This window comes from Hippoglossus stenolepis, chromosome 14 (assembly GCF_022539355.2).
Source record: "Hippoglossus stenolepis isolate QCI-W04-F060 chromosome 14, HSTE1.2, whole genome shotgun sequence".
NCBI classification, from domain to species: domain Eukaryota; kingdom Metazoa; phylum Chordata; class Actinopteri; order Pleuronectiformes; family Pleuronectidae; genus Hippoglossus; species Hippoglossus stenolepis.
The window spans coordinates 16,965,763-16,982,845 of record NC_061496.1 but is presented as its reverse complement, the minus strand read 5'-3'; the positions used below and the strand labels follow the sequence as shown (position 1 = coordinate 16,982,845).

Here is a 17,083-nt window from a genome sequence, read left to right as displayed (position 1 = left end):
TATCTTTGTATTGTAATATGTGTATATATATATATATATATATATATATATATATATATATATATATATATATATATATGTATATATATATATATATATATATATATATATATATATATATATATATATATATATATATATAAAAATTATGGAGCATTGAAATTGCCAAAATTAACCAATGACCCTGAATCTATATAAATCAATAAATGCATAAATAAATAGCTTAATGTATGTTAATGAAATAGAATTTGGAGAGGGGAAAGTCTATATATTTGTTTCGACATCCTACATTTATTTATTTGTGTATAATTGAGTATTTTTTGGCAGTTTCAGTTGTTTATATATGCCTTACATAAAAGTAGGAGCTAAAACGATACCCTGTATGGCAAACATGTAGTGTATTACTTTTATACCATATATTATATAAGAGCCACTGTTCTCAAGCTGGAGTTCATAAACCCTACTAAGATCATTTAATTTTCTCACAGTCAATGGGAGACTGAGAAGAATCTGATAAGATTTCACCTTCTACATCTCTACAGTAGTTCTCAGCCACTGACCTCCAACCACAGTATCATGTCATTAAGTTGTTTTAGTTTTAGGTTGCTGTAAAACTGCTGCCATTCCAGCACAGTGAAGATATGCTACTGCTAAGGTTTCACTTTGCACACCATAAGTGAAATTCAGTTCACCTTTGTTTTGTTGTCAATCTCATGTATGTTTATCTTAAAGCCCCATTAAACAAATACAAATTGTATCTGGATAATGAGATACAGTAGAGAAACAAGACGGGACAGTTTGGTGTGTGCAAGACAAGATCAGTTTTCTATCCAGATAAAGCTTGCAAACCATCCTGGGCCTTCACAACTGATTGGGGCCCCAAATGCTCCAGGCTTAGTGGATGTCAAACACAATTTGTGCTGATTTAATTGAATTTTTGAGAATATGAACCACTAAAACTCAGTCTGACCCGACATGATAAGGGCCTTTAAATGAACTGCAGAGGAGGTTATGTTTTCATTCCTGTCTGTCAGCAGAGTTACGCAAACACTACGCAACCAATTTTATAGAAACTTGTTGGAATGTTGGGGCATGGGCCAAGAAAGAACCCATAAAATATAAAGGCAGATCCACACAAAGGGCTGACCACTTCCCATACACACTGTGAGATTGGTTCTGACCAATTTCCAAGGGAACTGGTGGGGTGGGGGTCCCGGGTCTGTGGCCCCTTTACTTTGGGGGTCAGGGGTTGATAAACTGTGAACATGTGGCCTGCAGCAGAAAGACGGGTGTATTACATTTTCCCTCCAGCAGGAAGCGGCGTTTTAGTTTTTTCAGTTTTGTGTCTGTGGCGTGTTAGAAACGTCATCATGACACCCACTCGCTCACGGGGAATCCTGTGGAGGATCTCCTGCTGTATGCTCACATCAGCGCCCTTTGGACATTCTGCAGACTTTTTACCACTCAGCAGAAACTCCGGAGGCTCCCACTCGGGCATTTGTGCTGACACATACAGCCCCTCTGGAGAATGTCCGGAGGATCTCTGGTGTTCAGTGCATTTCTGAAAGCATTTTAGTTAGTTAGTTAGTTAGTTAGTTAGTTGGATGGATGGGTGGATAGATACATAGATACATAGATACATAGATACATAAATACATAGATAGCTAGATACATAGATACATAGATACATAGATAGATGTACTTTATTGATCCCAAATTGGGAAATTATTGTTACAGCAGAATGTCAAGGGCATTGCACTGAGAGCGAAGTAGCAATAAACAGATAGAAATAATAAAAATAGAATGTAATAAACATAAAATGTACTAAAAACTGTACATACTCCCTAAGTAAATGAAACACAATAAAGTACTAGAATACACAATAAACTTGGGGCTCCAAGTCTGGGAACCTCTGTTCTGTGAGACTGGGAACGTGTGGCCAGCAGCAGACAGGCGGGTGTATTACCTGCTCCCTCCAGCAGGGGGCGGCGTGCACCAATTCAACCATCATATTAAATCTGATGAGTGAACTGGGGGAAACTTTTTTTTTTTTTTTTTTCCCCAATGTGGCCGCTGCGGGTCTGTTGCTCCGTGTGTCAGTAGCTGTCGGTGTGTTCCCAGGTCCGGAGACAGTGTTGCTGATAGCGGAGGGTTTCTGTTTCTGTTTCTGTTTCTCCACGGTTCGCCCCGTCACCCCAGGAGACACACAGCGGGGGAGAGGCACCCTCGACGTGGACGTGGTCAGTTGGCGTGTCCCGACTTGGAGTGACGGCTGTGCGCTCCTATGGTTCCTGATAAACATCTCTGCCCCTCTCCCTGACCGACTGCTCCGCGAGCCGTGCTCCTGTCGTTGACCCATTTTACTACTTCGTCCGAGCTTGAGGGAAGCCGGGGCTCAAGATGTCGGTAGCGGGCCTGAAGAAGCAGTTCTATAAAGCCAGCCAGGTTTGCAGAAACTTTTTTCTCTTCTCCTCTTTAGCTAGCGGCTGTCAAGGCAGCGTTAGCAAGCTAGCCTCGACATTAGCACGAGTAGCTAACGGTCTGTGGCTGGCTAATGTTGATCAACGCTGTGTCAATGTGGATGTTATTGTGTGTTAACTACATGAAACAAAAAAACAACAACTCGGGTCTGCGTTTAAACTATCAGGGTTGTTTTATATCTAGACGTCCCTGTTCTTTTACAGCTAGCATTGCAGTTAACAGGCATCGTTTCATGTGTTTTTAGAACGTTAACGTCAGTGGAACTAGCTCTAAGCTAACTTTAACTTATGTTGAGCAGCGGTATCAAGCTATAACCACACACATCTATTCGATATGTATGTAGTTTCAAGTTTTTCTCATGCAGTTGTGCAACGATTCGGATTCAAGAGGCACTCTGGCACTTGGTGTAGTTTGCCTCAGGGTCTCTCCCGGTGAGCGACTATAAAACAACACAGGACAAAGTAGTGACTAATCTAAACCAGAATGTTAACATGTGGTGAAGCTGATGCAGTCAAATCCAAACTGTTTTTGTAAAGCTCCTCTGAGTTTTCCGATTATTTCCCAGCTGTGTGTCGTGTTAGTGTTTGAAGTGAGTCAGATCAATATTTAGGGTTAGATGAGATATAAATACCTCAGAATTAGAAATGCCAGTGTTGTTCATGGAGGTGAAAAACACCGATGTTTTTAATGTAAGCCAGCTCTCTCGGTTATGGGTGGGGACGGGCAGAGATTTTTTTTTTTTTTTGGAGTTTCTTTTCTTCCTTCCCCTGCTGATCTAAGCAGGAAAGACATTTGGTTTCTGCCCCAGTTTCCTGACAGGAACACACTCAGATCCCTGTAGGTTTGACTGCGAGGAAAAATAACTCCGATCCACAAGCTGTCATGTCAGGCCTGGTGGTAGTGAAAGTAGTGATAATGAATAGTAAATGTGATGGAGACGGTTTGTGCGTGAAGAATTGACGCTGAGGAGCGATGCAGAGAAGGGGGGAGTGTGTACGACTGTGCTTTCCCTTTATTTGACTGCAATGCAGCTGCTTTTCTTGCCAAAACTCCATGAGAGTCAATAACACTTGACATAGCTCTGATTTTCTTCTGCTGGAGGCATGCAGGAAGTTGGCTGTGGAAATTACCTTGTGTTTTTCTGAGAAACTAAACAAAATCTGTAAAAAAAACCCGACATTTTACATTCAAAGGGCACTGAAACGCTCCAAAAAGATGATACTCAGGGGTTTCAGGTGTGACAGTGTGAGCTGATGTTAGTCCTGAATAGAGATGACAGATTTAAAGCTGTATCCAATTGGCTTTATGAGTAAATTTGCAGTTTATCAAGGTAATTATGCATTGAAACGTCTCCTGGTTCTTCTTCTGTTTCAATGTAGAACTGAAAATGAGTAAACTTATGGTTGGAGGAGAGGAAACCAGAAGATGAACTTAAGTTGTCTGTTACAATATTGTAATAGATGATGCTGACTCAGAGAACCAGCTGATCCGAAGCTAAAATCCAACACATTACAAACTATATCTGTGGTTCTCACTGATCAGCTGTTCAGTTCATACTACCGGTTACTACCGAAGCCTTGCTGTTCTTGTCCTCACCCTCAGTTCAATACTCCTGACAACAACAGCAAATGCTTGTCAGAGACGGCCAGTTAATAGACCGGTGCGGGACAACTACAGTCAAGATTTTTGAGCAGCCAATATTGCCAATTTGATATCCAGTGGTTGTTAATAAAAAATCTAATCCAAACAATATATCTAATAGTCAAAGCAGTTGCTAAGGTCCATTGATGTAATGAGAATAATGGCTATCTTTCTACATAGGACCAGAAAGGCTGTGTAATCACTATCACACCTTCACTTTGGGTGTCTGGTCACAGTAACATCATTTCCTTTTGAAGTGTAATTTTCTCATGTATTGCAGTGTCACAGCTTTGACTCTGCATCTCATCTCTGACCTACTTTGACCTAGTTTTCAGGTTTGTTAGTGACGTAATTTCTCAGCAGTGTGCAGCTTCTAACAACAAGTTTTCTGTTTACCTTTTCAAATCTGTGCTTAAGATTTATTATAACATATGAAGGCTTTAACTTTAGCCATCATGTTTGAGTCAAAATTGTTTGAATCTACACCAATCTGCTACTTACCCTCTTTATCTTGGTTGTCAGACAACCTTTTTCTGTGCCTTGAAATCTTGACGTCATCTAAATCCAAACAGGAGCTTGGACTATGCCTTTATGATAGTGTACTACCATTTAACTAATACCCTGTCATTATGATGAAAAGGATACCTGTAGTAGACTGATCTCTCTGTGTAGCTGTGTTTTGTTTATACCAAAACTTCACAATGATCACCCTTTGTGGATGTTTTTAGGCTCTATTCATTTGAGCCTGTGTGCATGTAAATAACATTTTACACAGGTCTGAGGACTTGATGATCTCATTTAATAAAGCTATGGTGTTAAGTGGCCAACAGATTATTCTGATAATTTCATGTTTTTTACTTCCCAAAGTAAGAAAAGACTAAAATCTTAAGTTTAGTGGCTTATAACACAAACGAAACAATCATCATGAGTTCAATTAATCACCTTTCACCAGAAGTCTTGTAAGGCTGGTTTATGTACCTAGAAAGATAAGATATCAAAAGTATAAGGTCGGCAGTCTGCAATCTTAACTTTACTTGGACGGTGGCTGAGTAGACTGAGAGTTGAGGCTGTATCTTTACTTGTGACCTGAATCCCCTAAGGCCCCCTGTCATGTGCTTTCTGCACACAGCTGAGATTCAGCAACATAACCTCAATATCCTGACACTAGACAGTGAAGCTAAAGACAGTCAGCTGCTGCTGAGGTGCTGGAGTAACCTCAACTCTATTTGTTATAATAGAATCTTTGAGTAGATAAACACGTGTTGATGTATACTCTGTGTACTGGTATATGAATGTCACCCATCATAACACAAATAAGCTTTATTCGTAAGAGTCAAAGTCTGGGTTATTCCAGTAATCGCAAAATTGCCTTCAACAGCAATTCAGCAGTTTGAGTCATGTAGGAAATGCAGTGCTGTTGCTCAATCGTAGATTAGGTAATTTGAAGTAAAGGACAGGGGAGAAAAGTAGCCTGACCAATATACATTTTTTACGTTTGATAGAAATCGATATGAAATTTTTCTGACAACAATCAGTCAATATGTACACGTTCCAAAAATGTCAACGATGTGATGTCATTATCCAACCTTAAAGACATGTAATTGAGGCTTGATATTTGACACTTAAAACATCTTTCCTGCATTTCTTATTAAATTTGAAATAAAGTTCTCATTTTGGTGCATAACTGCAAACACGCTGATACACCTATCTTTGTGAAAGGCTCATATTGGCAATCTGCAAAGTTGTATATATTGCAGTCCAGGCCTTACAAATATACATTCTCTGAATTTAATATAGTTCGACTTGCCAAAAGAATCTCTCACTGTTAACATGCCTCGGAGCATTATATGAAACTTTGTCAGGGCACTGCTTCAAGCTGGTTACAGATACAAGGCTAAAATAATTAACTTCTTTATTCCTTTGTCAGGATCTCTCTCTTGGTGTTTCATTAACTGTCTAGACAGATTGAAATACTCCCTCTGTTAATGCTGCAGCGCAACATCATTAAAGATTAACTGGGGATGTAACAACTTACCTCAGAACGTCAATGAGCAAGAGCAAGTCAGGTTCATAACAGCATGGCATGGTCTGACTGAAGTTTTATTTCTACAAAGGTGTAGTGAGTCAGTTTGCCTGGAAACATGGCATAAACACAAGAAAGGCTTAGATTAGTTGTTGTGGTTTGCTTTTGCCTTTGTAGAATCAGTCTACAGATTGCAACCAACGTCTGTAGTTGTGTAGGATTTTTATGATCTGAGTGTTGGCAATGGATGGGAATTGTGTTTCTGCTCATTCTACATAGCTCATGGACACAGCAGTCAAGATAAGATTTTAATTATGTTAAGTTGTCAGAGCAGTACATGCAAATGTTCTTTGTTGTTGATTTCTGTCTCTAAAAAAGGGAGAAACACTTCTCGTCACTCTAAAGATTAGCCAAAAAATCATGTATAGCCATGCGTATACTGTACATGAACAGGAAAGCGTCTGTTTTCCATTTCTTTTGTTTTTTTCTGTGGCTGAGAGATCGCACTGGAAATACATGTGCTTTCAATCAAAATATTTCAGTCTGCTTAAGTTGAAGCATATTGTCTTTACTGAGATAGAAATAATGGAGTGAGCTGGTCCAGTTTTTTTTCATCCTGCAAAGTGTAAAGCAAGGCAAGTGTGAATCACTTGTCATGTGGATTTTTTGTTTCTAGTGTTTTGCTGCAACTCTTGTTTAAGTCACCAGAGGAGTTAGTGTAACGGCTAGATTTGCACAATCATTACTGCATGCTGCGTTCCTCCCATACATGTTCCTAAAAGATGTGTCCATGATTGCATTTCCTACACAGAGCAAACATGTTGACGTCTAAATTCGATATAAGCTTAGGCTCGTTTCCCCCTTAAATCAGAACCTCATGAGTAGCATTAATTCATTTGCACTCGTCTCTCTCTCTCCCTCTAGATGGTTAGTGAGAAAGTCGGAGGAGCAGAAGGAACAAAACTAGATGATGACTTCAGAGACTTGGAACGGGTAAGAGAGGCATCTGTCTGTGGTCTTAAATAAGAAACGTCTTTAATCCAAGCTGTGAGCCTGATTGTTTCCCTCAGTACACAAACATGCTGGTGTTTTTTGTGGGACTTCTTGATGTGTGCAACTAATTTAAAGCTTCATGTCTTCCTTGGTTGGTGGAGCAAATTTTCTGACCTCAGTGGTTATAAAGAAATTGTGTTGATGACATTGAAAATGTTCAAGCAGCTGATGAAATCAGCTGCTTGAACAGAAAATCAGTGAGTTACACAATAAACGGTACATGTCTTTTGTCTAAAAAAGCCCAAATTAACTGGTGCCAAACATCTAGTCTTCTAATATAGTTAATTCAATATTTGGACAAAAAACAACAACCAATTATAAGATTTAAACTCTGCACTGGAGCCCAGGTTTGGTGACCTAGGGTGCACCATGTTTAGGGAGGTTTGGGTCCTCCTGCATCATCTGCAGGTTCGGTTTGAACCTGGCCCCAGCTGTGTATCTTACCCACTCTCTCCCCATTTCACAGTAGCGCTGTCCTATCGAGAAAAAATGCTTTAGAAAATAAAGAAAAAGAAAAGAACGTACTGATATGTATTTTTAAAATACCTTAAAGGGACATAGCATGCAAATTCCACTTTGTTAGTGTTCACAGGTTAATGGGTATCTGGCATGTCTACCAACCCAAAACTTGGGAACACTGTTTGTTATAGTTCCTCTAAGTCAACGTCATGTGAGCGACTCGATTGCGCTTCCTGGGTATTGTGTGTAACAATACACTGAAGTCTCCCACTGTCTTGCCCCCCCGCCCCACCTGTTACTCGTTCCGAGGCTGCGAGCAGCGCAGCGCCGTTCCCAGCACGCAGCCGGCTGTTCACAGGACGAGCATTCTCCGCTGGTCAGCCCGGATTCACCACATGTGCATTTGTCTGGATCGTTGGGACTGGGAGGCTGCAGCAGCTGCTGGCGACCGCCTCGTCGTGAGCTGGAATTTGTGTCAGCGCCACACAGCCCGCTGTGGGAGGACTCCGCAGTGTTCAGCACAACCCCGAACCCGACATTCAACGGGTACAACAAGCGGAGAAGCAGAATCGCGGCTGACTTATATACAGTCTATGGGGCTGACCAGCGCGAGAATTCCTGAACAGCCAGGCGGCTGTGAAACGGCGCTCGCGCCGTCTTCCACACTGCCAGCTGTGTGAAGACTTGCATGTTCAGCCTACTATGCGGTTACAGTAGTTCGCCGGTTACAGTAGTTCGCTGGTTACAGTGTTACGCGGTCGACGCGAGGCCGCAGCAGCGCAGCGCCGTTCTCGAGCCGCCGCTGTTCACACGGACGCATTTGCTGGTCAGCCCCATGACTGTATATAGGTCAGCCGCATTCTGCTTCTCGGTTGTTGTACCTGAATGCGGGGTTGGGTAATGATGATGCCCCCCCTCTTCTCTCTGTCTGCTCTGTGCTTGTAGGGATGGGCAGAGGGGACATTAATTATGTGATTGGGAAATTAAACTCCAGGACAACAAGGAATACAAGTATGGGATGCATATTTGATAATTTATATCATATAAAATATGTAATTTATATCGTTTAAAATCATGGGGAGAGGGAGGGGAGCTGGCTCATTAGCATTTAAAGGAACAGGCAGTCAAACAGGTCGCTCTGTGGAGGCTGTTTATACAGGGTAAAAAGGGTGCTGTTTAAATGATCCTTGTGGTATTTTGACCAAAGTATGTTACAGACATTTCATTAAGACCCAAGAACCATATCAACTTGTGGTAAATGGGCATGCTATGTCCCCTTAAAGTGCATTCATACACCTTTTGAACAGAAAAATCCAAGTGATGAACAACTCCTTTGCCTGTCAGTATTCTTGTTAGTTCTGTGACTACAGTAGTTGTATTCTTGTGATGTATGTGTGTGTGTGTGTGTTATGTTATGTAGAAAGTAGATGTGACCAGTAAAGCAGTAGTGGAGGTCATCTCCAAAACATCAGAGTACCTTCAGCCCAACCCAGGTGAGAACAATATCTGTTTACATGCATGTACATGTATTTAAATGGTTTAAACTATGTGATTAACATTTGTTATAACTTACTCCCCCAGCATCTCGGGCCAAACTGTCCATGTTGAACACCATGTCAAAGATTCGTGGTCAGGTGAAGAACCCAGGTTATCCCCAGGCTGAGGGGTTGTTAGGAGAGTGTATGGGCAAATACGGACGGGAACTGGGAGAAGAAACGAACTTTGGTAAGATGTTTGTGAACATGTGGTCTGGTGTAGCTATGATTACTTTAAATGCTTTAAACTGTAAATGCACTAATGTCACTGAGTCTTTAATCTCTGTCTGTGTGGTTTAGGTGGAGCACTAGTAGACGTAGGAGAGTCCATGAAGAGAATGGCAGAAGTCAAAGACTCTCTAGACATCGATGTTAAGCAGAACTTCATTGATCCGTTGCAAGGGCTCTGTGACAAAGACCTCAGAGAGATACAGGTATCTGAAACACTAAGAGCCTGTTATACGATGGGGAAACCCTCTAATGGTCTGATGTGAAAAGAAATCAGAAAAACCTTCCTCTATCATTCCATTCTGATTTCTTTAGCACCACCTCAAAAAGCTTGAGGGTCGTCGCCTGGACTATGACTACAAGAAAAAGCGTCAGGGCAAGATCCCAGATGAGGAGGTTCGACAGGCCCTGGAGAAGTTTCACGAGTCAAAGGAAGTGGCCGAGACCAGCATGTACAACTTGTTGGAGACTGATGTGAGGATTTATTTGTTACTGTTAAGTGTGTGGTGTTGTAGTGTTTATCCTTTTAGGCATCATTTCAAGACCAGTTCCTTTAAGACGTCAAATATATTCTTATAGTTATATTTAACATAAGCCCTTTTCAGACATTACCTACTGGTAAAATCCAGAGAATTGTCTCTGGAGTTTACCCGTAGTTTACCTTTCACACATGCACAATGCAGCGGGAGGTTCTCTGCACAGAGGCGTTCACAACAGCATCAAATCCTCTGCATTATGCAGGCGAGAGGTGGAGCAGCCGGGTGCAACAGACAGAGGCAGAAAGCAACATATTGACTCCACTGCCGAGATCATGTCTTCATGTTGACACTGTCGTCAGCTCTTATCACCACAAACTCTCTTGACATCTTCGTCTGTCGGAAGAAGAGAAAACAGAGAATTGTGAGGCGGCTCCGGCAAATCTCGCTCCTCCCGACTAAATTCTACTGTGGAAACTTCTTGCGATCTAGCGTCTCACTTGGACATTTGCGTTCAAACATGTGCCTCCTCCGGAGATCTGCAGAGTCCAGTGTATGTCTGAAAGCAGCTATAGTGACATTGGTGACATCTACCTTCTTTGAACACAGTGGAAAGAAATCTACAATTGTGGTCTAAAAATACGGAATCTGAAGTTTCTTTATGCAATTTTAAGATCAGGTCAAAGGGAAAAAGTCCCTAATATGTAGCTTGAAATAAGAAACATTTAAAGGGCAATTATTCTCAGCCTAGACCTTCGTGTTATATTTATTGCTACGACTATCATGTCAAACATTTTATCGCTTGCTTCGCTGTAGAGTTTTCCTGAGCTTTTGTTGTGGAAGGCCTCTGTCCAATGCACACCCACATGACAAATACACAGCTACAGTTTCACGTGTAAAGATCAGTGAAACACACCCATTCAGCACAAACAACACTGGCACTGCAGATAAGCATTCTTTACATAGCTGTAGTTGAACAGTTATAACATTTAATCACTCATTGGTTTCAGCAGTGAGATCTTTTGTTTGCTTTGTACATGAGAGCCAGTGAACACACCTCTACGTGAGGGGGCACAGGAGCACAGAACAGCTGAGATCCTTCTCTCAGGTGCCAGTTCATTACTGTTGGTACAACTACAGTGTGGATACTTGACCTGAGCACGCTGGGCCCTGTTCTGACAATAACTGGTTCGGGTCAGTTTCGGTCACGTTGGCTCAGCTATGTAGTTGACTTTGTATTTACTGTGCATGTACCTGTAATCTTGAAAAAGATCAGGTTGGGTTGGTACACTTTAAGTACTGAATATTTTGGCTTAAGTTTTGAACAGTGGGAGGAAATGGAGGTGCAGCGTCTATCTTTATTTATAGTCTGTGGTGGAAACTGTTACAGAGAAGAATTGATTCAACACTCTGACCACTTTGGATGCTGTTGAACTGTTTTACATTGTACAGAGAAGCGTTTTTGTTATTTTGGCTGACGTTCTTCGATCTAAAGGGGTGGACAAAATAATAGAGACGCCTGTCAGTATAACGGAACAATACCGTGTCAGTACATTGACAAAAAAAGTTTATTATTGTTTTATTAGACTGCACGTTTTTAGCTAGTTTTACCTACTGAAGAGTGCCTGTACATCTAAACTGATTTGTGTGTTTTTGTTACACAACAGCTCAGCAGGGGATTAGTAAAATTGAGGGCAAGTTGCCAATGTGAATATGACTACTACTACCAAGAGGAAGTCAGCCTGTTCCATGTTTCCTGTTTTCACTCTGTAGGGTCTCTTTCATTTTGTTTCCTATAACTACCACATATGGGTAAATTTGAGTGAGAAAGATTTTTGACCGTGCAAACGGAAGTTGGATCAAATAATCCTAATTTAGTATTATCTTGAGATGAGGTTAAATGCTCAAAAAAGCATAGCAGACCATGAGTTATGATTATTCTGTCAAACAAATGTTCACAATATTTATTACACATGATCTTAATGATAATGTATCTTGAAGGTGCAGTGTAATCTGTATTATTTGGGACAGTTTATCCTATGGAATTGGTAACACAGCATATGATTAAGCATTGATTGTCTTACATATATATATATGTGTGTGTGTGTGTTTGTTTGAGTAGATCGAGCAGGTGAGCCAGCTCTCGTCTCTGGTGGAGTCTCAGCTGCAGTACCACAGACAGGCTGTGCAGGTGCTGGATGAGCTTTCTGACAAACTCCGTGAAAGGTGCAGTAATAAAACTCGACAAATACCAACATACTGTACGGTGCAGCTCGGAGCTTTATATTTATTATTCATGATGCAAGTCTCATTTCCATTTATCCTTTTTTTTAAACAGGATGAATGAGGCTCAGTCTCAACCGAGACGTGAATACACACCCAAACCCAAACCTATCTATGACTTTGGAGAGGACAACCATTCAAACGGCGGATACTCAACATCAATGGCACCTCCACCCTCATGTAACTCAGGTAAGAAACAACTGAAAGGCTCTAAAAACAAATACAAATTAAAAAATGAATTGTAGACCAATAACATTTTGTAATTTTAACCAACGCTTCTGTAAAATAATATAAAACTAACCATTAAAGTTGAAATGATGAAGTGGCTGAGTGTACAGTTGGTGTCAGAGAACAAGACAAAGAACAGTAGAAACTTTGTCCGGCATTTTTTGTTTTCACCCCGACACTCACTCTTTCTAAGTCACACAAAAGAACTACACAGGATATGTGCAGAAGAGCTGCCACATAACCACAACAAGACTCAACTGTTTCTACACACAGACTCAAAATGCACCAAGCCAAAGTAACACTCCTGCTTTCTTAAAAATCGGTCAGAAACTAAATTGTAAAAACAATTGATTGTTGAAGATCTGTAACCACTGTGCACAAACATTCAGCACACATTTGTTTATCTTTCTCCAGTTGGAGGTTTTTTCAAGTGCTGGCATGCTCTGAATGTTTGACTCTCAACTGCTCTCAGTTGTTGACCATGAGAAAATGGATGTGTGTGTGTCTGTGTGAGGGGGAGGGGTTCCCGTTAGTGAGTGAGTGAGTGAGTGTGTGTGTGTCCTGTCCTGTCATCTCAATGGCCTTTCTCCAACTGACCCTGTTCCTTTTTCCCGTGACATCATCAGAGCCGTCTTTTCACTCAGCCAGATTGTCCTTCCGCAAACCCAGATTGTGTGAGTCCCAGATTGTGTGGGCCATTTTTTCGCTGTCACACTTTCAGTCATGGTCTTGAAACGGTCTGTTTGTGCAGCTTCTGGCGTGAGACGTATGAAGTTCGCTACAAGCTGCCGCTCACTGGCTCGGCACAAAATTGGTTGTTGATTGTGCATGTGTAGTTAAATAGCGTTGTGTGTGTGTGTTTGTGACATTGTATGAAATCCACATCTTGTGCTGTTGATACTGTAACCTGACTTAACTGACAAGTATTAACAGCTCTACAGTGACTGGTTCTGGCAATATTTAATTTTAATGTTTTATTGACACAAAAGAAAAATCAAGATTCTCTTTATTATACTGTACATACATTCTACTGTTTAGGGGTCATTTTTACATTAAGGGGAGACTAATCTTAAATAATGAAATACAAGATTTGTGTACTTTATGCTGGACCAAAGAAGAAGAATTATTGGTTCTGATATGCGCTGCATCATTAGCTGATACCTGGTTAGCTTTGTGTTAAACTAATTTCTTTTTTGTCAGGCTGCTAGCTCGTTAATGAACTGACTGATTTGCAAGCTTGGCCTTATATTTCATTGCTTGTGCTATTAAAAAAAGGTCTTAAATCTTAATCTTATATTCAACTTGTATATATCTGTAGACACCCTGTTTTTTCATGTCTCGCAATTTGCACGTTGAATAAACTGATTATTTTAGCATCTGAAGAGTCTCTCATAATACAACCTACCTTTGGAGTAATGTCTCTAATAGTACCAAGTGTTTAAGTACATTTTTTCTGGCTTTATAAATTAACATAGTAAGGAGAAAAGCACAGAGAATGAGATCAACACTTTCCCCTTCTCTCGCCTACCCAGCAGTCTGTGGGGTTGACTTGACACAATGAGAAAGTTGTTTGGCGACAAAAAAAGGCCAGCTTGTGTTTGGAGCCTCATTCTCCTCTGCTGATCTGTGAGAAGTAACAGAGGAACAGATAGAACGAATAGAAGAAAAGTCCCACACAAACCTGGTGTCATAGGATATGGTTGTCTTTGGTCATGGATAAAATCTGTCAGCGCTGTTGAGCTTGTTTGCAGTGCTGTGTTGCACTCGATCTGCCTTAACTAATATTAATGTGTACTTGTGTATAAAACCATGTGACTTTTGATAGGCTGCTGTGGCTCTTCACTGTGTGAGCTTATCCTGAATCCTTCCACCTCTCTTTCCATCATGTTCTTATTTTCTCCCCTTGCTTGTTGTCTCCTCAGCACCGGAGCAGCCGAGCTGTAAGGCGCTGTACGACTTTGATCCGGAGAACGAGGGCGAGCTGGGCTTCCGTGAGGGCGACATCATAACCCTGACCAATCAGATCGACGAAAACTGGTACGAGGGCATGCTGAACGGCCAGTCGGGGTTCTTCCCCCTCAACTATGTCGACGTCCTCGTCCCGTTGCCACACTAATACAAAGAGAGCGAGAGAGCTGAGAGGAGACTGGTGGAGATGGATAGAGCAAGTAGAAATAGCAGAGAGGGAGGAAAGTCAAGCCGAGGGATGATCCGCAGAAGATTCATTTTCACCTTCAGCACCAGTGACCACAGACGAGCACTTTTTGTCATCTTGTTCTGGGGGAAGTTGGTTACATTTCAGAGTCCAGAGAAGAATTTCAACCTGTTTCACCCAAAGGTAAAAGGATCTAGAGATGGACAAGACACGTCATCACTTGTTATCCGATAGTAGGAAATATTAACTGATGAAACATTTCTAAGCAATATTTTTTCATTAACTACAAATTACTGATATAGTAAAGAGAATTGTGTTGAATCTGAGGACTGGAATGATGCATTTATATTATTGTCTTTGTTCAACTACAGTTACAACTGTTTGAAACTCAGGTTGGTCACCAGTGTCAAAGTCCGTTTTCAGACTGGAGAGGCCAACTCCAACCTCACAGTTAATTAATATGTTTGATGTAACCTGACTGAAAATCATTCTCATTTCAAAATTGAGAAACGATTATCTTGTCTTTAAGAAGATTTGGCCAGCGGCTCATGCTGCCTCCTGTTGGCGTGACTTAGAATTACTTTCACATAAACTAAAATGTGACTGCACATGAACATAAATGTAGTTATACCTGCATCTAAAAAAAGAAAACTGTTTCGCCTTTTTAACGAGAAAGATGAGTCAAAATGTATCTCAGATTTGTGAGTTAGACAGTTTCCACGTTTTGTTAACGCTCTTTTTCTCACCTGTGCATTGATGATGCTACAGTAGCGTCACAAAACAACAGCAGGTTTTTTTTCTTATCATTTCAGTATTTGATTGGTATTAGTCTCAGCTCACCACAGTAGTTTTTAAAAGTAGACGGACCGAATATGTGAGAAAATGTACTTGCACCTTGGTCCTCAGATGAGATTGATGTGTGTGTGTGACAGACTTACTTCGCCATTATACAATGACCCAAAGTTTTAATGCAGACCTTGCACCTTTTTGTCACTTAAGGCAAGTGTGTGTAGAATGATTATTCGTTTGTCTGCTAGTCTGTTTGATAGAAAAGACAGAGCCAAAAAGTCTTTATAAAATGTAATAGTAACATATCGCCTAGTGCGCTCGGATATTCTCAAACAGCCATATATTCATGTAGTGTTGGGTCTGTTTGTGTTATCATGTTACGCCCTTTGTCTTTTGAGCCCTGTTGTAGGCACCTGTTTACTCCTTGCAGTGCCTGACTAGACGACGCTGCTGGCAGCGACTCTCTCACTCATATTCTTCAACGATTGTCCCTCTGTTTCTATCTGCCCTCATGTGTTTGAGAATGTGAACCTCGTTTCTGCTTTGAAGCCGTTTGAACGACCCCTGTTATTCTGATCACTGACGACTGCTTTGATTTGATTTATTTGTTAGTGTAATGGGCTGATTCAGACGGGTGTTTTAATCTATTAAGACAAGGCTGGTTTCTTGTTTTGGATCGAGTCACAGTCGGCACAAGCTGCATGTGGAGTCTAGTACACTGTACTGTATGAGGGAAACACCTGGAGTGAAAGGGAAAACATCAAGGGAAAAATGATAATTGGTATAATGTGGAGAACCCTTTTTACCAATTAATCTTTACCAAACATGTGTAATCAGTCCGATTGTCTTCGGGGGGTAGTTTTAATGAATGAAAAATACTATTTGAATGTGTCTGCTACATTCCCCCTGTTATTTGTGTTTGTCCTTCACTCCACGCTGCCAGACGTTAGTTTGGTCCTCGTCTACATATGTTTACATCTCTGATCGTACAACATTTCATTGCTTGTATCAAGTTCAGGGCAAAGTTAAAAGACTGTAGGAGGTGCTGCCTGGGTCACACTGTAATAAAAAAAAAAGTCCTTGTTAGCTTTGTGTGAGTGCCTTCGGAAAAGAAAGGGGAGAACATACCGCAACTAATACAGCAACCAAAACCTAACCTAGCTACCTAAAAAAGACAATGGTTGAGTTTATTTTCTTTTCTACTTTTGGTTTTATTTGTAGCCATTGGCACTTTTCCTGTGTAAAGTTGAAATGCATGTGTGCACATGTGTGCACATTTATGACACTACAGCAGTTTCCTGAACATGTTGTGTTGAGATAATGTGACGTTTTGTCCACAAACCACCGGTGGAAACTGCTTCTGTGTAGAGTTTAAACCTTGTGTGAAAAAAAAAATGTCCCACTGATTTCTTTTTTGAAAGGGCTATGCATTTGTTTAATCAGTCTTAAATGCTCTTTTGAACAGCATAAAATCACTCTGGCTCTCTATAGTATTATTTTTTATATATAAGACCTTTAAAATGTTTTAAATTAATCTCTGCATGTAGTCCTATGTTACACCTTGTAAGTGTATGTCTTAGATTTCAGTTGCCTTTTTACGTGAGTACAGAATTTAACCGCAATATTTTGTCTTTTATTATCAAAGTATTTGTACATGCCTCTCTCTTTTCCCCCCCAACTCCACCCATTCTTACAATAAACAAAAAGGAAAAATGTGTTGTGTTTGATCAAT

At 40.7% G+C, this 17,083-nt stretch overlaps 1 protein-coding gene across 2 annotated transcripts; it reads left to right on the top strand.

Annotated features, from left to right (window-relative positions):
* The first annotated feature begins 2,054 nt into the window (after positions 1 to 2,054).
* Positions 2,055 to 17,066, top strand: sh3gl1b (SH3-domain GRB2-like 1b). Of its 2 annotated transcripts, XM_047342883.1 has the most exons (10): positions 2,055 to 2,445; positions 7,070 to 7,138; positions 9,078 to 9,150; positions 9,239 to 9,382; positions 9,493 to 9,626; positions 9,736 to 9,894; positions 12,019 to 12,122; positions 12,235 to 12,368; positions 13,034 to 13,081; positions 14,330 to 17,066. In XM_047342883.1, exons 1-10 carry the CDS (start codon positions 2,401 to 2,403, stop codon positions 14,521 to 14,523), a joined length of 1,104 nt encoding a protein of 367 aa, XP_047198839.1. In that variant the 5' UTR covers positions 2,055 to 2,400; the 3' UTR covers positions 14,524 to 17,066. The 2 variants fall into 2 exon arrangements, with proteins under 2 accessions (XP_047198839.1, XP_047198840.1); XM_047342884.1 differs by lacking the exon at positions 13,034 to 13,081 and having other exon boundaries at positions 2,057 to 2,445.
* The last annotated feature ends 17 nt before the right edge of the window (positions 17,067 to 17,083 follow it).

Coding starts and splice junctions, on each gene's coding strand:
- sh3gl1b (XM_047342883.1), top strand. CDS start 2,401: ATGTCGGTAGCGGGCCTGAAGAAGCAGTTCTATAAAGCCAGCCAG. Junction 12,123..12,234: donor TCTGACAAACTCCGTGAAAG/GTGCAGTAATAA, acceptor TTTTTTAAACAG/GATGAATGAGGCTCAGTCTC. Junction 12,369..13,033: donor TCCACCCTCATGTAACTCAG/GTAAGAAACAAC, acceptor TGACATCATCAG/AGCCGTCTTTTCACTCAGCC.